The sequence below is a fragment of the Hyperolius riggenbachi genome, chromosome 5 (genome assembly GCF_040937935.1).
Source record: "Hyperolius riggenbachi isolate aHypRig1 chromosome 5, aHypRig1.pri, whole genome shotgun sequence".
Classification (NCBI taxonomy): domain Eukaryota; kingdom Metazoa; phylum Chordata; class Amphibia; order Anura; family Hyperoliidae; genus Hyperolius; species Hyperolius riggenbachi.
In genome coordinates, this window is record NC_090650.1 from 353,577,067 (window position 1) to 353,599,363 (window position 22,297).

Consider the following 22,297-nt stretch of genomic DNA (forward strand, 5'->3'; position numbering starts at 1 on the left):
GAAAAGCAGGGTTCCCTAGTATGGGCAGTAAGGGGGAAGGGTTTGATTTGAGCTTTGTTGTGGGTTTGATAGATCTCCAGAGGCGGAGAGTGAAAGTGATGGTGGGCAGGAGGGTCAGGTGGGATATTTTTGGGAGAGGATCTACCCAAATTAATGAGGCCAGAGATAGGGGTTGTATGTCAGTTGCTTCGATTAGAGCCCATTTGGTGAAAACTTTCAGGCTCGACCATTCAGTCAGTTGTCGTAGGTGAGCTGCCTGGTAGTAATGTTTAAGACAGGGAAGGCCGAGGCCTCCCTGTTCTCTTGACGCCATAAGGACCGGCCTAGCGACTCTGGGGCGTTTGTGGTTCCAGACAAAGTCTGAGAAGGCTGTTTGCAGCTTGGACAATTGACTGGAGGGTACGTGCACTGGGAGGGTCTCAAAGAGGTATAGTATCCGAGGGAGGATATTCATTTTAAGTGTGTATATCCTGCCAATCCAGGAAATTTTGTAGGATGTCCATTTGTGTAGATCCTGCAGGATTTTCTGGATAAGTGAGGGAAAGTTGCTTTTATATATGTCAGCGTATGTAGTCGCTAGATGTATCCCTAGGTACTTAAGGGATCGGGTTTTCCAGTTATATGGGAAGTGTGATTTAAGAGAAAGTAATATCTGTGGAGGAATTTTAATTGGGAGAGCTTCCGTTTTGTCTTTGTTTATTTTAAAGCCGGATAGTGACTCGTAGGATGAAATAGTGGAGTGTAGGGCAGGTAGGGACGTTATAGGGGAGGAGAGAGTGAGCAGAATGTCGTCTGCGAAGAGGGATATCTTATGTTCAACCCCTTTCTGACGAATACCTTGAATATCTTGGTTAAGTCGAATAGCGCAGGCCAGAGGTTCTATACTAATTGCAAAAAGCAAGGGAGAGAGGGGACAGCCCTGTCTGGTACCGTTCTTAATGTGGAAGGGAGTGGGGGAGGAAAATGGGAGTTTCAGAGTGGAGGTAGGATTGGAGTATAGAAATTTCAAAATTGTTATGAATGGACCATCAAAACACTTGGTGTTGCAGAACTTGGAATAAGTAGGGCCAGGATAGGCGGTCGAAGGCCTTCTCTGCGTCCAAACTTAGAAGCAGAGAAGGCCTTCCACTCCTGTTCATGAGGGAGATTAAGTCTATGGCCTTTCTGGTGTTGTCTCCTGCCTGTCTGCCTAGGATGAAGCCCACCTGGTCGTTATTAATTAGGGAAGTAAGAATAGGGTTGAGGCGAGTGGCAAGGGCCTTGGTGATAATTTTGAGGTCAGAGTTCAAAAGTGAGATTGGCCTGTAGCTTTGTGGTAGTTGGGGGTCTTTCCCTTCTTTAGGGATTACTGTCAAGAGGGAAGCTAGCATCGTGGAGGGGGGAGTGTTACCTTGCATTATTTTAGTGGCTAAGGTGGATAGATGGGGTAGAAGGATAGCTTGGAATTTTTTGTAATAAGAATAGGGGAGACCGTCTGGGCCAGGTGATTTAGAGGAGGGAAATGATTTGAGGACTTCAGTTAGTTCCTGGGGGGTTATAGGGGAGTTAAGTTGTTTACGTTGTAATTCTGTGAGTTTGGTGAGGCCTAGAGGGGCTAAAAAGGTGTCCACTCTGGAAGGAAAGGAGGTATCCTCGTTTTGGTCTGGTAGATTATACAGTTGTTCGTAATATTTTGTGAAAATTTGAGCTATCTTATGGGGGTCATAGTGAGTGGTACCTTCTGAGTCTTTCATGGAGTAGATCGAGTGTTGTGACATTTTAGGGTTTAGTTTGCGTGCTAGGATGGTATGGGGTTTATTACCCCTTTCGAAGAAGAGTTGTTTAGTCCATCTTAGACTTTTCTCTAGTTGGTTAGATTGATGGGATCGGATATGTTGTTTGAGTTGTTGAACATAGGAGTAGTTATCTTGTGTAGGCTTGGTTTTGTAGGTGGATTGGGCTTTGGATAAGGCAGATTGAAGGGACACTAATTTTTGGGAAGAGGACTTCTTGCGTCTAGAGCTCTCGGCTATAAAGAGGCCTCTGATGAAGGCTTTGTGCGATTCCCATAGTATGCCTTGGGATGAAACCGTGTCAGTGTTAATTTGGAAGAATGTTTGTAGTTCTTCAGAAAGTTTAGAGACAAGAGTTTTGTCTTGTAGTAGTGTTTCATTGAGCCTCCAGTGGAGGGGTTTGTGAGGGTTGCGGAGCCAGTCTATTTGCATAGAGACACTGTGGTGGTCAGACCAGGCTGTTGGGTTGATGTCTGATTCTAGAAGTGAGGGTAGGAGGGGGGCATTAGAGAAGAAGTAGTCTAGACGGGAGTGGGATGCATGCGGGGGGGAGTAGAAGGTGTATTCTATTGAGGTTGGGTTGGCAATTCTCCAGAGATCAATGAGGTTATATTTCCTCATTAAGGCTCTGAATTTGCGGGAGTTGCGATCATGAGCAGCTTTCGAGGTAGGAGAGGTGGAGGAACTTCTGTCCAGGCAGGAAGAGAATGTTAGATTAAAGTCCCCTCCAAGGATTAGGGTACCTGATCTCACTTTGTGTAGTTTAAGGAGGAACGAGGAGAGAAAAGAAATCTGTTGAGTGTTTGGAACATAAACATTTGCTAGGGTGATGGGTTTCCCTGCTAAATTACCAAGGAGGATCAGGTAGTGACCCTTGGGGTCTCGTATGGTTTTAGTAATTTGCAAGGGGAGGGAGGCTTTACATAGGATAGCTACCCCTGCCCGTTTAACCAGACCTGAAGCTAAGTGTACTGTGGGGTATTGCCTGTTTGTGAGCCTGACTGAGTCTGATGAGCGGAGATGTGTCTCTTGGAGCATTGCTATGTCTATCTCCATTCTTTTGAGATCTCTAAGAAGGGACATTCTTTTTTGGGGGATGTTTAAGCCCTTCACATTCAATGTGAGAAAATTAACCATGGTCTAGGAAAAGAGGTTGGGTGGTAGAGTATAAAGGAGTTGAACGCTGCGCCCGGGGAGGAGAGGATAGGAGGAAAACCGATTGTGTGCCTCGCAATATGTAGGTTAAATTTAAAACAGATAAGAAAAATAATAAAAACATAACATAACTATAATTGCCTCTGCAAGTATGGAGGCTGCATGGAGTAGCATCCAGTCTAGGATGCCCAAGGTAGGTCATCCAAAAAGTGTCCGGGCCGAGTAGCGGCAAGGGAGACACAAGGATAGACCTCCGGAGGCTCATGCTGGAGCGCCAAAATGGGAGGAGAGGAACTCCGGACCCTGCATCAGTGAAGTGGGAGTCCGGGGAAGGCATATCTAATTAGCCTTATATTTTGCAATATGGTAGATAACTGGAGATTCAGGATTTATGTTAAAAAACAAGAAGATAGACATATGCATGAGGTAAACTTAAACTCTATGTATCCAGCCTGAGAGTGTAGATATAGTAAAGGTGGAAGCTAAGTTCAGGTAGGGAGGGCTTCCATGACTTCAGGTTCTGTTCCCGAGGGGTAGGTGAGGCTCCGGATCGGGGCTTTTGTCCATTCCGAGATATGACGGACTTTCCGAGGAGGAGAACTAAAGTTCGGGGAGCGAGGCTGGTAGATGGAGCTGTGGGAGGGCATTTTTAAGCCCATTTGCTTAAGAAACATGGGGGCATTGTCAATGTCTGAGATTGAGAAAGTCATGCCGTTTCTGGTGACTATCAGGCGGAAGGGGAAGCCCCATTTGTATGAGATTTGAGCATCTCTGAGAAGTTGAGTTATTGGTTTGAATGCCCTGCGTTTGGCTAGGGTGATCAGAGATAAGTCATTAAAGATATGTAGCTCGTCTCCTTTAAATGTGATCGGGGATGTTTTCCTGAGGGCTTGCAAAACAGCCTCTTTAGCCTCATAATAGTGAAGTCTTGTAATAATGTCCTTGGGTCTCTGAGCAGATACCTGGCGTTCCCCTAGGGATCTGTGTGCCCTGTCTAATCGCCACATTTCCTCTGGTAGATCAGGCACAATGGATTTGAATAGTTCTGTGAGGTGTGGGGTTATTTGGTCTGGTTTTACAGACATTGAGACCCCTTTAATTCTCAGATTTTGCCTCCTGTCCCTGTTTTCTGTGTCCTCCTGGGCTGAGCGTAAGAATTTAATGTCTGAAAGTACAAGTTGGTGTTCCTCTTCAAGATTTGCTTGTTTTTGGGACAGTGAATCTACCTTGTCTTCTAGTGCACTTGTGCGGTTCCCCAGCCCTGTGATGTCAGCCTTAAGATCTTGCACTGCTGAGAGAATCAACTGCTGAAGCGATTCGTGCATGGATCTGTAATGCCTTTCAAGTGTGGCTTCTAGTGTGGCTTCTAATGTGGAGGCCGTAATCGGCGCAGTGTCAGGGCTTATACTGGCCTGTGGTATGGAGGTAGGTTCAGCGTGCGTCAGGGGATCGGCGCCATCTTGGGATCCCACAGGGCGGACAAAGCGATCCAGTGTGCCGCTTGCTGCCGTCATCTTGGCTGCCGTTCTGGAGGACATCAGGTGTGGGGGTCACTTGGGAAGCGTTCCCGGTAAGAGCCGCGCGGATAGGTGGGTAGAGAGGCGGAGAGCGGCTGTAAGTAGCGGAGGGTTTGTCGGAGCTCCTGTCTCAAGCGGCCATCTTGGTCGCGCCGCGCATGCGCCTCCAGGGTTTTCTTTATTTTTAAAAGCACTTAGTGAATAGCAGTTGCTCTGTCCGAACTGCCAAAAGAGTGTGCAGCTGAGCAGGGAGACTGGCCAACATCTTTGTATAAGGGCCCGTTCAGACTGCACGCGTTTCCAGCCGCGTTTTGGAAACGCGTGCAGGTGGCCGACACGCACGACATCAGACATTGCATAGAGTGCAATGTCTGATGTTCACACTGCATGCGTTCCGGACCTGTGCGGTCCGGGAACGCATGCTGCACGCAGATTTTACAAAAACGCGCGGCTGTCCCATTCACTTTTCAGTGATGGGATCAGCCACGCAACGCATACGAACGCGGATGGCGTGTGCGTTCGTACGCGTTGCGTTCTGCATGCGTGGCCGTCCGCGTTTTGCAGTCTGAACGGGCCCTAAGGCTGCATTTCCACTTGTGCGGTGCGAATCGCCGCGGTAAAAATTTGCATGCGGATGCAAATTTCGCATGTGGATCCATGCGAATTTTATGCGAATTCGCATGGATGACGATGCATGCGAATTTAACCATGGCAGTGCTGGTGTGCTTTTCCATTGTTTCTATGCGAATTCGCATGAATATTCGCATGAAAATTCGCATACTCAAACCTCATGCGAATTTCCTATTAAATACATTGTATGCGATTCGCATAGCGGTATGCGGTATGCGAATTCTGATGGCTCTGCCATGCGAATTTTTTCTGCACAGAAAAACGCAAAGGAATCCTGACAAGTGGAAACAGTCCCATTCACTTGTATTGCTATGCGAATTTGCATGCGAAAAACGCATGCGAATTCGCGATAGTGGAAATGGGCCCTAAATCTTTTTCAGGGAATGTCTTTATAAAGAATAAAGGCCATGCTGAGAATTCCCTATGGAGAGATGGACAAGCCCAAAACTTGTCAGATTTCTACTACCTACTGTGAGTGACAGCAACATAGGAGAGAAGTAATTTATGGCTCATTTTACTCTGGGATAAAATTACTTCTTATTTGTATGTGTTTTACATTTTAAGATTTTCGCAACAGTTCCTCTTTAACCACTTGAGGACTGCAGTGGAAAACCCCCCTAAAGACCAGGGCAATTTTAACTAAATGGACCACTGCAGCTTTAATGCATAGCTGCAGGCCCGTACAACACAGCACACAAGTGATCCCCCCCCCCCCTTTTCTCCCCACCAACAGTGCTCTCTGTTGGTGGGGTCTGATCGCCCCCCCAGACATTTGTTTATTTGTTTATAATTGTTTGTTTATTTTTTAATAAAAATGTGCTGCTTTTTGAAATAATCATAAATCTCCCCCTCCCTCCCCCCGCCAGCCAATCAGTGTGATCGGCTGTCATAGGCTTCAGCCTATGACAGCGGATCACTCCTGCAGTCACAGATCGCTGATCACAGCGCTGTACTATGTAAATAGACGGCGATCACCGAGAAGGAGATGCACACGCATCCTGCGCGCAATCTCCTTCAGTAGCCGGCTCCAGGACCTGACGCCAATTGGCGTTAGGCGGTCCTGGGGCCGCTGTCGCGACCACGCCTATTGGCGTGGAGCGGTCTTAGAGTAGTTAAGCACCTATAGTACATTGCATTACACACTGGGAATCCTACACTGTGACAAAAGGTCTGCCGACTTTTTATTTTTTTGTTTCCGATAGGCTGGAATTTATATCCATCTTTTTGGCCTCTTTCACATGCTTAAAGTGAACCTGAGGTGAGAGTTAGTGCTGGTTCACACGGGCGTCTGCCCCACGTTTACAGCCGGCGTTCGGAACTCGGCGTTAAACGCTCCCATTCAAGTGAATGGGAGTGTTTGTACCGGGCTTTTACTGGCGTTTGCGCAAACGCGGCATTCAGATCCCGATTTTACCTGGCATTCGAGGCGACCCTGGACACTACATGTAGCGTCCTGGGACAGTTAACCGCTGCGGCTAATGTCCCCCTGTGGGGGAGAAAAATGCTGACTCCAACTGAATACCAGGGAAAGCCACTGAAAGCTCGAACGCGACGCTGCCACAACGCCGCCGAACACAACTCCTTCGAACGCCAGGCAGACGCCCGTGTGAACCAGCCCTTGGAGGCCGAGAGTGAGAGTTATGTGGAGTCTGCTATATTTATTTCCTTTTAAGCAATGCCAGTTACCTGGCTGTCCTGCTGATCCTCTGCCTTTAATGCTTTCAGGGCCCTTTTACACTAGTGACGTGTGGTGCAGCTTTTTACCGAAGCCTACCACTAGGGCAATGAAAGTCCATGGGGGAGTTCACATTGTCTGCAGTGTGCTGCTATGGAAGTACTCTATCTAATGTGAGTGCACCACTACCAATACTGTGCATCTCCAGTTCTTCGTGTCGCTCATACGCGGAAGCATATTTTAGCAATGTGCTTCTGCACACGTCATCAATTCACCAACAGGAAGTGAGCGTCACTTCCTGCTTGGCTGGCTGCCAGATGAGGACTACTGCGTACTAACGCGGAAATCCCCAAAGGCCTGTTTTTGGTGGTGCGGCCCCCAGACACGGCTACCTCCAATCCGCAGTGTGAAACCGGCCTCAGCATATGCAGATCAAGTGTTTCTAACAATTGTGTCAGAACTGACAAGATTAGCTGCATGCTTGTTTCTGGTGTGATTCAGACACTACTGCAGCCAAATAGATCAGCAGGGCTGCCATGCAGCTGGTATTGTTTAAAAGGAAATAAATATGGCAGCCTCTATATCACTCTTACCTTGGGTTCCCTTTAACACTTTGGGCTTGATTCACAAAACGGTGCTAACTGTTAGCATGGCAGTTAGCACGGCGTTTCACTCGTTTTAGCGCGTTTTCGCGTGAAAAATGGGTTTCGCATGAAAAAATGGTTATTGCGTGCAAAAATTCACGTTTGCGCGTTAACAATTTCTCTGCGTGTTAGCGATCGCGCGATAACATGAATTTATTGCACGAACCCGACCGTTAACGCATAAAAAATTTGCGTTAACCGTTATCACGCGACATTTCGCGAACCACTTTTCACAGCATGCTAACAGTTAGCACCGTTTTGTGAATCAAGCCCTTTATGACTAAAGTAGTGCTTTGTCTCTTAGCACTGTGTTGAAGTATGGCAATGCAGATAAGAGCAGGCAGCTGAGTGTGTTCCTTTGTCTGCAGACTGTGCCAGGTCAACACCATCTGGGCATCTATAAATTATTATCTTTATGACACAGGTGGCAGGAAAATTATTAGTTTAAATAATCATATTAATTATTAATATAATTTATTATTAGTTTGATAGTTTGATAGTACAATCAGTCACACAAGTTGCGATGCATACACATATGAGTAGATTTTGAATACAAGCTGACCTGCTAATAAGTGTGCGCATTTCCCCCCCCCCCCCCCCAATAACCAGTAAAGCCATGGCCCCCTTATAGAAAGTATAGCCATGCCCCACTGCCCCACCTCTTAAATAAGTTTAGCCATGTCACCACCAAAGTATAGTAAAGTGCTCAGTTGATAAGTACAGTCATGTCCCCATCCTTATAACAGCCGTATAAAAGTACCTCCTTTGCAATAAACATATGTTTACAAGTTATCTTTTCCTGCATGGGCTCTTTTTGACGATCTGCTCTGGTGTGTCTGTTTCCAGTTCATTACAGCTGCCAGGAGATGAATGATTACAGACACTGGATAGATGATTATTGCAAGAAGTCTGCAATGAAAAAAGGAAAAAACTTACAAACACCAGCTGAAACAGAGAAAGCAAAGACCCTTGAAAGCAAAGCAAAGGACTCTTTAAAGCAGGTATGTCAAACCGGTCCTACGAGGGCCGAGATCCTCACACATTTTTGATACAGCTCAAATAAATTGATGGGTCTTAATCAGGAAAGGTGTGGTCCATCAGGTAGAACACATTACTTTTTTTCTCAGTCCATCCTAAACACTGGCATGGATCTGGCCCTCCAGGCCTGGAGTTCGACACATGTGCTTTAAAGGCTCGGACTAAGGATGAGCGGGCAAACACAAAGTAAAACTGTGTGTTTTTGTATGCGGCCTTGGCAGTGGTGGTTACCTTACCTTGACCTCCGCGCCTGGCTGCAGTGCTCCACACCCTTCCAAATCATCTTGATACTTCCTTCTTCTGCTCCTGATACTTCGTCCTTCTGTCTGTGAAGGAGAAAGTATCGGAAAGATGTAGAGGGGCGTAGAGAACTGCGGCCAGAGGTGAATACCAAGGTGAGATAACCTCCACTGCCGTCAACTGCATACACCAATGCTCACTTTCACCTTAGGCATAACTGAATTTTGCTTTCATCCGCTCATCCTTAGCTTGAACCAATTTCCCCTGTATTGGTTGCAAAATTCCTCCCAGACTCTATGGGCTTGATTCACAAAAGGGTGCTAACTTAGTTAGCATGCCTAAAAGCCCCTAAGCACGCCTAAAGCTCTTTAGGACGTGAAAATTTCACGCAAAGTTTATCGCTGTGCGCTGCACACGAAACGTCGCACCGGGTGCCCCTAAAACGTTGCCGAAATGGCGCACTATGCGATGTTTCGGGCGCACCCGGTGCGAGGTTATAGTTGCAACCGGTGCGACGTTTCACGCGCACCGCGCAGCGCTAAACTTTGAGCACGATGAATAAAAGCTTTGGGCGTGCTAACTGCTTAGCACCCTAGTTAGCACGCCCAAAGCTTTTAGCTGAGTTAGCACCTTTTTGTGAATCGAGCCCTGTATGGCATGGATGGATGTCTGCATAAAAAGGAAGTGGTTTGACTTTCGAAACTGATATTAATTTCCAAATTTAATTTTTCTATAGTAGGGATTTTCTGTGGTAGCTTAAAGCATGTACACACACCATTTGTGTCAAACTCCATCCTGCAGGAAATAAGTGCTGTACAGACAGCAGCTTCCAGATGCAAGGTAAGGAGAGGAACAATGTGTTTAGCCATCGTTGTCGCTTAAAGATCTATTGTGTCATATTATGACATTCCATTGTGCATGATGACTTGGGGCTCTGTAATGTCTGCAAAAGATAGGTCCCCAGAGTGCTCTGTACATTCAGTAGTGGAAGGAAGATTTGACCTGCAATTTGTAGTACAAGAAGAGAAATACATGCACCAAACTGTGGCACCACGACAGTGCACATCCCCATATAATAGTGGAGATAATGCAGTAGCTGAGGTTTGCATATCTTACACATTCTCCTCCTACCACAGATCAGGCACCAAGCAAGTATGACATCTCAGATCCACATTACGTGGTCACAGGTTCACCTGTGTTGATGTAATTTGGGAGAAGCTAATGATAATCTTCTCACTATGACCCAGATGCAATTCACTTTTTCTCCCGAGTTATCTCCTAGGTGATAATTTCACACCTTGGCAATAAAATTCATTTTAAACCACCAGGAATTAAGTAAATACTCAAAATTATTTTTATAGTACCCTTTCAACTACTTTTTGGTACTTTTTCAGTTGCAAAGTGTTGAAAAGTTATTTTAAAGAGAAGATGAAAACCTATCTCCTAGGAGAAAACTCAGGAGAAAAAGTTAATTGCATATGGGCCTATGAATAGAGGAATTAGTGAAAGTCATTCACAAGAAGTAATTGACCTGCTGACAGTCTCTGTGGAGAATTGTTATTAAAGCAGATCCGAGATAACAAAAAAATAACAATAACAAGTAACTTGTCTATATATCTTATCTAAAGATTAGATAGTTTACACAGCAAATCTAGCTGCAAACTGTTTCAAAAGTTTATGATTATTTATTCCTGTGATACAATGAGGGCAGCCATGTTCTGTTTGTCACATTGTCACAGGCTGAGGGCTGGAGATGCTATCAGCTTGCCTGTGTGTAAATTCAGTCCCCTCTCCTCCTCCCCTCTGCATCTGAAATAAATGGCTAGTCACCTCCTCCTGCCCAGACTGAGCTCCCATAAGCCCTTGCTACAGTGCCAAGGCACAAAAGGAGCTGTGGGCGAGGCTTGTTTAGTTTATAGGGAATTAGAGTATTAAAACAAAACAAAAAAAGTATTTGGCTTGAGGAATGCCCTATAAACTATATGAAAGGAACACAATTATGCAATAAATAAATGTTTATCTCGTATCCACTTTAACCAGGGCAATACCAATTCTCTCCACGTACCCTTATATTCATGTGCTCACAATTACAAGTATAAAAGGGGTGTCTTGATTCTCCTTCGTATTTTTTTTTACACTTTTCTAAAAGTGGGTTGACTGAAAAATAAATAGATTTTAAAACTTTATTTCCTCTTTCAATTTTTCAAGTATACATTTCAAACATAATTCTACGTGTAAAACCTTCCATGGGCTAAGATATTTGCACGGTTTTAATTCACTTTAATTTGCCGTGTTAAAAACTTTAACCTCATTTTAATTATTATGTAGACATGTTAACCTTCAGTAATTGGCTCATTGGAATCCCAGCCTCACTCTCCCTGATCCTGGCGTAATCCAATCACTAATCCTTTTGTTATCTGTTTTCCTTGTTTGAGGGATGTTATGGCAGTTTAAGCTGTAATTTACCTGATGTAAGATAAACCTACTGCATTAGAAAAAAAAACAAAAACCTGTAACGTGACACACTGCTGCATGTGCTATCCTATAAGGGATGATATTGTGTTTTATGCTGGGAATACACCATGTGTTACTCCAGCAGTTAGATGGTTCAATAGATAATTTCCGACATGTCCGAACTCACGTTCGATCGTTTTACCGCTCGATTTCTCATAGAAGTGAATGGAAAAAAAGATAAGAAAAACGAGCGGAAGATAAGAAAATCGAGTGAGTGGAGAATAGAGCGAGCGGAGAATTGAGTGGAAAAAACGCATTGTGTGTTCCCATTGTGTGTTGCAAAGTTTCACTAACTTGAAACCAAACCAGGAAAAGCAATTGGTTAGCTGCCATTTAAGTAAACAACATCTATTGGGGTAGTCCAGAGGCCTCCCGTGTCTCCCACCGTTGCTCCGCACGGACCCTCTGAACATATCTGATGAGCTTGTTGGATATTTTTTTGTGGGCATGATCCCTGCCATACTGTCTGTGTGTGAGTACAGACGCACCTTTACAGGAAACTGAAGCTGCTCTATAACGAGCATCTTCGTGGTCCGGCACACATGTGGCCACACTAGCGCAGATACAGTACGGCTGCGCGCATACAAGAACAGGAGCTAAAAGAGGATCCCGGCCACGAATCGAAGAGGTTTCCTTTCAGTGGTGTAACTATAAAGCATGGGGCCCTCCAATGTTCTCACCTCTTCCCTTGTCTATTCCTGGTGACGCTCGCAACCTGGGGTCCCATCTTGTAAGGGTCATAAAGTCCAGTTGTTTAGGAATGTTATGTCTGATTAGTGTAAAGTATTGACCAGGCTTTCCACTTTCTGTTGTGAAGAATGTTTTGTCTGATTAGTGTAAAATATTGACCAGGCTTTCCACTTTCTGTTGTGAATAGTGTTTTGTCTGATTGGTGCACAGTGTTGGCCAGGCTTTCCACTTGCTCTTGTGTCATGCTTTTCTGATAGACCACAAATCACTTCTGAAGATTACCAAGAACTTGTTCACACTGAGTGCATTGTTTGAAGGAGAACATAGTATACATAATTCACAGTATAAAAGGACTTCAGTATATTTGCTTTACACTCAGCTAGCTTCCTCATTGTTTTTGACATTCAACTCGCAGCAGTAGTCTAAAAGTTTGTGGTTCGCTACCTGAGTTAAAGTGAACCTCTAGACTAAAAATCGACTCAGCAGCACTGAAAAGTCTTGGTGTTTCTTTAACAAATTACAAAAAACTTTCTGGCGCTGCTTTATTTTATGTTGTAAAACTATTAGCAAACCTTCCCACCTGCTGCCACCTAGTTTCCAGTGGATTACCCCTCACTCCACTGACTGGATATATGCAAAATTGATTAAATAAGGAGCGCAGGTAATACTACTTAAAAATTGAGTACCTTTATTGGTAAATATTTTCAAACAAGAATATATCCTCAGACTGATTCCCCATGCATTACCCACTTACACACACATGCATACATGGGAGTTGTGCGGTGCCTGAAAAAATGTATATAGGTTTATAAAAACGTTTCATAAAAAATAGCAATCTCTGCTCATAACTTCCAGTTCCCAAATAGGTTGTGTCCAAATGTCCAAGGACAAAAATGATCACTGGTACCCCCTTGGGCAATCAAGGTGCATACAAAAATAGAGGAAGACTTGAATATTTTCAAACAGCATCTGACTATATATCACCTGTACCAGTGCTTGTTCGATGTCTCCCTCACCACGGTGTCCACATACGCCCCTGCTGCGCAAAGATCAATCATCTAATGTACCTTGATACTGTAGCTTGTAGCTTGTATAAGCAAAGGACGGCACGTTCGCCGTATTTGTGGACAGCACGTTCACTCGTGTTCTCCGCCGTAAGGATCCCTCCACCGTGACGTCACTCCGGAAAGCGCTCGGCAATTCCCGCGAGAGCTCAGTCCTTACAGTGTTATGATCCGCAGGGATGCGGAAGTCCGGCTCTTGTGCGTTCCACTCCAATGCCCTTACACTTCCTGGTCAGTCGGCAACTTAGTTTGCTTCACGAGGACCCACAATTAAGATCATAGATGGGTACACTCTCCTCCTTAGGTACCTCAACCGTCTCTGGGGCGCCCCTCCAGACTTTAGATTGACATGTTTCGACGATTACGATCGTCTTCATCAGAATCTGTACCTAAGTGGTATGTGTTCACCTCCATCTTTAAATAGTATGTTAACTCCTCCTCTTCCCCAGCAATCCGTTTCCTGGTACACCTTCATTAACTCTTCGTTATTTAGACTCGTCTTTGTTTTCTTATAGTCCATCCTTTGGCATATGCATTGCAAAAATGGATATAGTATCACATGGATTTAACCTCACTCATAAAGAAAAAAGCATTTATATATAAAGACTCATGAGGAATATACAAAACTACCTTTTATATAAAAAGTAGAAATAAAAAATATAAAATATAAAAAATATAAAAAATAAAAATTAATGAAAAATATTAAAAAATAAATAATAAAATATGCATAATAGTCAGATTGACAATAATATTTTTCAAAAAGACAACTTGCCACTACTCCCAAAAAGGGAAAAAAAAAAGGGAAAAGGAGAAAAAAGAGCACCGCACTTTTCCCCATACATTCCACTCAACGACATTAATTTATTCCTGTCTTATAAAAATGCAAAAATTTCCATCTCCTCATTCAATCCCTTCGGGGCCATAGTTTCAAGGTTAAAAATCCACCTGCTCTCACTTCTCGACATCTTCGCTAGGTAGTTACCTCCCCTTGGGTCTCGCTCAATCTTCTCTACTCCAAAGAACACTGTATCGTACATGTTACAAGCATGGTATTTTTTATAGTGTTTTGACAGAGGATGTTCCTCCCAGCCTTTGCGTATATTATTAAAATGTTCTCCTATTCTTTTGTGGAGCTCCCTTTTTGTACGGCCGATGTATTTTTTCTGGCATGGGCAAATCAGGCAGTAGATAACACCCTTACTGTCACAGGTGATTAATCCATCTATGTTATACCTCTCATATGGTCCTTCTACTATTTTAACCTTAGAATAGCCCCTAGTGCTGCGGCAGTTTTTACATCTACCACATCTTGAAAAACCTCCATGTGACATTTGATTCTTCTTACTCAGTTTTACCGCTGCAGTTGCTATTCTGAGGCCTACATTACCTGGTTTTCTGTAAATAAACTCCGGTTGTTCTGGTAATAACTCGTTAAGTATTTTATCCTCCCTCAGGAGGTATGCACCTTGATTGTCCATTCGCCCAAGGGGGTACCAGTGATCATTTTTGTCCTTGGACATTTGGACACAACCTATTTGGGAACTGGAAGTTATGAGCAGAGATTGCTATTTTTTATGAAACGTTTTTATAAACCTATATACATTTTTTCAGGCACCGCACAACTCCCATGTATGCATGTGTGTGTAAGTGGGTAATGCATGGGGAATCAGTCTGAGGATATATTCTTGTTTGAAAATATTTACCAATAAAGGTACTCAATTTTTAAGTAGTATTACCTGCGCTCCTTATTTAATCAATTTTGCGTGTTTCTTTAACAGTTTCACAGCATCAGAACTTTGTTTTTCTTATAGAAGTCTCATTTTTAGCTGCACAGAAGAAAACTGCCCGGGCATTTTTCCTTTGATGCTGTGCAAAGCATGATGGGATTGCTGATTTTGTTGTTCACGTACTGCTGTTTTGGTGCCATTTTTTTTTTATTTTAATTTGAGATTTGAAGCCTAGCGTGTGCAGCTGGGAGGTGTGATCAGGACACAGGACAGTTGGAACTGTCTCATGCTCCCTGTCACCTCCTTTCAACCAAAAAGATGGCTGCCCCATGAACAAGATGGCTGCCCCCATGAAATCACAAACATTTGCCTGTTCTTTTAAAACTGGGTTGGTAAGAGATTATATTACCTATCTATTTTAATTAATATAGCTAATGTAACTTAATGAAAGTATGTTTGTTTAGACTGAAGTTCCTCTTTAAAGGACCACTATCATGAAAAACTATAAAATGTAAAGTATTTATAAGAAGTACACTTCTTCCAGAGTAAAATGTGCTATGAATTGCATTTCTCCTATGTTGCTGTCACTTAAGGTGCCCATACATCTAGCGATGATGGGCAGATTTGACCAAGAGACAAATCTCTCTCTTATTGAATCTGATAAGAGAGAGATCTGTCAGCTGCCCGTACACCGCAGGTCAATTCCCGATAAATTTTATGCTGAAATCGATCCAGAATGGGCCTTGTGCGCCGCATCTGCCGCCTCGCCGCTGTGCCTCCCTAATGTAAATGTCCCCCCGTGCCCTGTGTAAATGTATACATTACCTCTCCGCGGCCTCTGCTTGTCCCCCGCTGGCTTCGGGATTCCATCTCTGCATACACGCGCGCCCCATGTGGTTTCCTAGTAAGGGCGCGCATGAGTGACATCACAGCGCGCCCTTACTAGGAAACCACATGGGGCGCGCGCGTATGCAAAGATGGAATCCCGAAGCCAGCGGGGGACAAGCAGAGGCCGCGGAGAGGTAATGCCTACATTTGCACGGGGGAAATTTACATTAGGGAGGCACATTGTTGGGGGTTTCATCACGCTCGTTGATCGTCAGGAAATTGCACGCCGTTACTGCCGCGCATCCAATCGAGCAACATCTTGCAGCATGCGCGATCAAGAATGCAACCAATTGTCATCCCAAAATTGGTTGCATTGTCGGTCGGGCATGCACTTGGCGGCACTGATTTTCATGCAATTTGATTATAATAAATTGGATGGTTGCTTGGCCTCCAAGTTGTCTGATGTATGGCCACTTAGCAGTAAAAATCTGACAATTCTAACAGGTTTTGGACTAGTCCATCTTCTCATGTGGCATTTAGGGCCCGTTTCCACTTTTGATGCACGCGTCTGCAAGACAAGCGGCGTTGCTTCCTGGTCTGCGGGTACGCATGCGAATCCGGCATTTGCAGCCTCCCGCACCATTTCAGATGAAAATGTCGGCCGAAATGCTAGCGCAAGCGATTCGCCCGGCGGTGCCATTATACCCTGTGGCAGAGTTTCCCTGCGCGATTTGCCTGCGGGAAAACTCTGCAGATCCGGCCCAGAAATCGTGCCAGTGGAAACGGACCCTTACAGTATTTGCTTTATTCATTACCAGAGCATTCTATGGAAAGGATATATATAAGGATGCCAGCCGACCTCCCTACCTTCTTGCACACTATAGTTGGCAGTAAGACTGAGCACCTGTCATTCAGTAAGTGCTTTTAAAAATAATGAAAAACCTGAGAATCGACCATGAGGAGAAGGACTAGTTCAGAGCCTGTCAGATCTATCAGATTTTTAATGTTTACTTACTAATGTTTACTGTAAGTGACAACGATATAGGACAATAGTAATTTACTCTTGAACAAATGTACATTTTATACATAAGCATACACATGCATTTTAATTCTACAATTTACAGTGTAAGTAATAAGGTGGCTGGATGGTGTAATGGTTAAGGGCTCTGCCTCTGACACAGGAGACCAGGGTTCGAATCTCGGCTCTGCCTGTTCAGTAAGCCAGCACCTATTCAGTAGGAGACCTTAGGCAAGTCTCCCTAACACTGCTACTGCCTATAGAGCGCGTCCTAGTGGCTGCAGCTCTGGCGCTTTGAGTCCGCCAGGAGAAAAGCGCGATATAAATGTTATTTGTCTTGTCTTGTCTTGTCATACAGTAGCCCCTTTTGAATAAGTTTCTGGCACACAGCTCCACCCCCTGCAGAAAATGGATGTAGCCTTTTCTATATGCCAGAGCATTAGCTGTGGCCTTTTCTATATGTCAGTATTATTTATTAGGCTACCTATTTTTTGTTTTTATTTTCCTATTTTAAAAAAATAAAATTATTCGTAGTGGAAATACAGGAACTCAGGGCTCAGGAACACTTCTGAAAATCAATAGTAAACACTGTTTGTCAATGCATTCTCAGATGCAAGTTAAAACTCTACCGTGCAAAACAAAACCTATATATAAATATGCTCCATACTTTGTACAAAACAAGATTGCTCATCAGGGTTTTGAAAGGTAAATAGGCCAAAAAATTGCAGAACCCTCGGTTACAACCCCCAAAAGATATGCCTAAGGACAGAGTGCTTTATCTGTTGATCCCATACTACCACAGCTGCCACAGTCATACATCATTTCCTTGACACAATTTCAGCATACACAGACTGTTCATATAGGCCAGAACGATGATATTCCACTGTAGGATGAAGTTAGGGCCATTACCGCCTTATCCATATTCTATTGCTTCATGGAAAGGATTTGCATCCATTGTAGATCACAAGCACAATAAGGTATCTTCATGAGCTGATAGTAAAACTTGACCACCAGTTTCACAGATCAATAACTTCCTCATATCTATATTGATTGGTTGTCCTCAGCCAACACTGCTTATCATTGCTCAAACGTTAAAGAGGAACTCTAGTGAAAATAATGTAATAAAAAAGTGCTTCATTTTTACAATAATTATGTATAAATGATTTAGTCAGTGTTTTCCCATTGTAAAATCTTTCTTCTCCCTGATTTACATTCTGACATTTACCACATGGTGACATTTTTACTGCTGGCAGGTGATATCAGTGGAATAAGATGCTAATTTCTTTTTTGGCAGTTGGACCCAGCTGTAAACAGCTGTTATTTCCCACAATTCAATGAGGTTCATGTAACGATCGGTGTCAGCACGCAGAGAGAATATGATTATTGGTGATCTGCAGTATCACCAAGAATACAGATATATACCTGATTATTGATGATCTGCAGAATCACCGATAATACAGATATATTGCTAACCTCTGGACACCTGAAGCGTGTAAGTGTTTGGTGTAACGGTAGAAATTGGACCACCGGGGTAGCAGGTGGTCCAATAAGTAGAGAGAGACTCTACTGTGGTCAAGGACTCCAGGAGGGGGAGTCCCTGACTGTTTTGCAGCAGCGCCCCCTCTGAGGAGCAGGGGACCCCTGCAGGAGGACTGAGCACCCCAGGAGAGGGTGACAGCCAGAAAGGTCGGCCAGGCCGGGTCGGCAACACACAAGCAGATAAAGTACGGAGACAGGAGACTGATTTGGTAACCAGGGACAGGCAGGGTATATTCGTAAACAGATAACCAATAATGCCTGGTCTAGGGTGTGAGATCCGTGGTCCCACACCCAGGAACTGGTCTAAGGAGTAACACAGATGTTATACAGTATTCCTAGTCTGGGGTGTGAGGTCCGTGGTCTCTACACCCTGGAACTGGTCTAAGGAATAACACAGATGATATACAGTATTCCTAGTCTGGGGTGTGAGGTCCGTGGTCTCAACACCCTGGAACTGGTCTAAGGAATAACACAGATGATATACAGTATTCCTAGTCTGGGGTGTGAGGTCCGTGGTCTCTACACCCTGGAACTGGTCTAAGGAATAACACAGATGATATACAGTATTCTTAGTCTGGGGTGTGAGGTCCGTGGTCTCTACACCCTGGAACTATGCTAGAGAATAACACAGATGATACACAGTATTCCTAGCCTGAGGTGTGAGGTCCGTGGTCTCTACACCCTGGAACTATGCTAGAGAATAACACAGATGATACACAGTATTCCTAGCCTGAGGTGTGAGGTCCGTGGTCTCTACACCCTGGAACTATGCTAGAGAATAACACAGATGATACACAGTAAACTGGCTAAGTGTGGATTCCCAGGTCCACCTGGTTCCACCACACTGAAGGCTCTGACTAAGGTCTGAGTGCTAACACATAGGTATTCGCAACGCCAGACAACCAGCAACTGAACAGCAAGAGATATATATAGCAAAGCGCTCCACAGCGCCGCCCAGTTCCCATCAACCAATCACCTGCTGAGCTGGGAAAAGGAGTAGATGCGACCGGCAAAGGAGCAAACTTAGGTGATCTCCCTGACACCACCTGGAATGGGGAGAACCCAGAAGAAGAGCTCTTCAGATTGTTGTGCGCAAACTCCGCAAACGGCAAAATCTTTACCCAATCGGTTTGCGCATCAGCAACATAACACCTGAGAAATTGTTCCAGAGATTGGTTAACTCTCTCGGTCTGACCGTTGGTCTGTGGGTGGTAGCCTGATGAGAACGCGAGCTCCATGTCTAATTGATGGCAAAAGGCCCTCCAAAATTTTGAAACAAATTGGACTCCCCGATCTAACACTACATTTTCCGGAATGCCATGCAGCCGGAAGATGTGCTGGATGAAGAGATCAGCCAATTCCTGGGCCGAGGGGAGTTCTTTTAGAGGGGCAAAGTGTGCCATCTTACTGAAACGATCCACTACCACCCAAATGACCGACTTGCCTTCAGACCGAGGAAGTTCACCGACAAAATCCATGGAAATATGAGTCCAGGGTTCATTGGGGACTGGCAAGGACTGTAAAGTGCCAACGGGGGCCTGACGAGAGGGCTTACTCCTCGCACATACCGCACACTCTCTTACAAATTCCTTACAATCTGTCGCCAAAGTAGGCCACCAGGCACATCTAGCTAATAGATCCTGAGTTCTGGTGGCTCCAGGGTGACCAGCATTCTTGTGAGAATGAAAGAATTGCAGGATTTGTAGGCGGAAAGGCAGTGGCACAAACATGACCCCCTCAGGCTTCCCCTCTGGAACATCCTGTTGGTAGGGACTCAAAGTGACTGTCCAATCTCTCCATGTCTCAGTGGCTGCCAAAACTACCTTTGGAGGTAGGATGGTCTCAGGGGCTGCAAGCTGCACTGACTCGGGCTCAAAACACCTGGAAAGAGCATCGGCCTTGATATTCTTACTTCCGGGAGTATACGTGATTACAAATCTAAATCTTGCAAAAAACAGGGACCACCGGGCCTGTCGAGGGCTAAGTCTCTTAGCCCCCTCAATATACTCCAAATTCTTGTGATCTGTATAAACTGTGATAATGTGTTCTGCACCCTCTAACCAGTGTCGCCATTCCTCAAAAGCTAATTTGATGGCCAAGAGCTCTCAGTTGCCGATGTCATAGTTTTTCTCGGCGGGTGAAAATCTGCGAGAAAAGTAGGCACATGGGTGCAGCTTGCCCTGCAAGCCTGACTTCTGAGACAACACAGCTCCCACCCCCACCTCTGAGGCATCAACCTCCACGATGAAGGGAAAGGCGACGTCAACATGCCTCAGTATCGGGGCAGAACAAAACAGTTTTTTCAGGGTTGAAAAGGCCGCATGAGCCTCTGGTGACCAGTGATGAGTGTCAGCCCCTTTCCTTGTGAGACTGGTGAGAGGAGCGATGATGGTAGAGTACCCCTTAATGAACCTTCTGTAGTAATTGGCAAACCCCAGGAATCTCTGAAGTGCCTTCAGCCCCACAGGCTGAGGCCACTCCAGGACAGCAGAAACTTTCCCTGGGTCCATTGAGAGGCCAGAAGTGGAGATGATGTACCCCAAGAAGGCTACTGACTCTACCTCAAAGAGGCATTTCTCCAGTTTGGCATAAAGTTGATTCTGTCTTAACTTCTTTAACACCCATTTGACATGCTGGCGATGTTCAGAGAGACTGGACGAAAAGATTAGTATATCGTCCAAGTAGACCAGAACAAATTTCCCCAACACTTCCCTGAACACCTCATTAATTAACTCCTGGAAGATGGCCGGTGCGTTACACAACCCGAAGGGCATCACCAGGTACTCGTAATGCCCGTCGGGCGTGTTAAAGGCCGTCTTCCATTCGTCACCATCCCTGATACGGACTAAGTTGTATGCACCCCTGAGATCTAGCTTGGAAAAAATCTTGGCGTTGGTCACCTGCGTGAACAAATCGTCAATCAATGGCAAAGGGTAACGGTTTTTCACTGTGATCTTATTCAGGCCTCGATAATACAAGGACGGGGGCCTCCGTCTTTTTTCTTTACAAAAAAGAAACCTGCCCCTGCTGGTGAACGAGAGGGACGGATGAACCCTTTTGCCATTCTTGCATAGCTAGTTTCTCTGGCCCAGACAGGTTATAAAGATGACCCCTGGGCGGCATACAACCAGATCTCAGATCGATGGGACAATCGAAGGCACGGTGGGGGGGAAGTTTGTCTGCTGATTTGGGACAGAAGACATCAGCAAATTCTGCGTATTGTCTCGGTACACCTTCAACCTGAATATTGGTATTACCCATGGTTACTTTCGCTAAACAATGATGATAACAATGGGACGACCAGCTCGTTAGCTGACCTGAAACCCAGTCTATCTGAGGCGAGTGAATTTGTAACTAGGGCATGCCAAGAATGATGGTAGAGGTTGCCATATGCAAAACCAGAAATTGCAGATTCTCCCCATGTAATACCCCCACCCTGAGTTGCAAACTATGTATGGGATAAAGGGTGTCTACTCTGCAGAGGAGAGTCATCTACAGCCGTGACCAGGATCGGTTGATCCAAGGGGGACATGGGTATTCCCAATTTTTTAGCAAACTCGTAATCTATAAAATTAGCCGCTGAACCGGAATCAATGAAAGCTTCAGTGGAAACAGTCTGTCCTTCCCACGTGACAGAACAGGGAAGTAGCAGACGATTGTTATGTAGAGGTAAAGACTGCGCGCCTAGGGTATTACCTCTGACTACTCCTAGGCGGCAGCGTTTCCTGACTTCCTGGGGCAATTCTGCACTCTATGACCCTCCTCTGCACAGTATAAACAGAGCTGTTCTGTCTTCCTGCGATTCCTCTCTGACCGCGTCAATTTGGACTGACCAATTTGCATTGGCTCAGGTGGCGGTGAGGCAGGTGTAGGAGTGGCATAGGAGACATATCTGATTCTGTCTTTACCACGGGTTTGTTTCTGATAACGTAACAGACGATCAACCCGTACTGCCAAAGAAATTGCTCAATGGTTTTCGGTTCAGGGTACCCCAACATCAATCCAGAGACTGCCTCTGACAACCCTGATAGAAAACAATCTAGCAACGCAAAAGCCCCCCACCTAGCCGAGACCGACCACTTCCTGAACTCAGCTGCATAAACCTCCACTGAATCCTTGCCTTGGCGCAAGGTCTTCAACTTCCGTTCAGCGGTAGAGGCAATGTCTGGATCATCATAAATTATGGCCATGGATTTAATAAACTCCTCAACTGACCTAAGTGCTTCATGCCCTGACGCTAAATTAT

At 44.9% G+C, this 22,297-nt stretch overlaps 1 protein-coding gene across 3 annotated transcripts in view; it reads left to right on the top strand.

Moving 5' to 3' along the window:
- The window catches only part of DNAJC5B (DnaJ heat shock protein family (Hsp40) member C5 beta), a 346,166-nt gene that overhangs the window by 60,300 nt on the left and 263,569 nt on the right, over nt 1–22,297 (top strand). For 2 of the 3 annotated variants that reach the window (XM_068237446.1, XM_068237445.1), the window contains exon 3: nt 8,240–8,394. In XM_068237446.1, the coding sequence (XP_068093547.1) occupies nt 8,260–8,394 (135 nt within the window). In that variant the 5' untranslated portion in view covers nt 8,240–8,259. Of the gene's footprint in view, nt 1–8,239; nt 8,395–22,297 lie in introns of those variants that run through there. The other variant, XM_068237448.1, reaches the window with a different exon arrangement.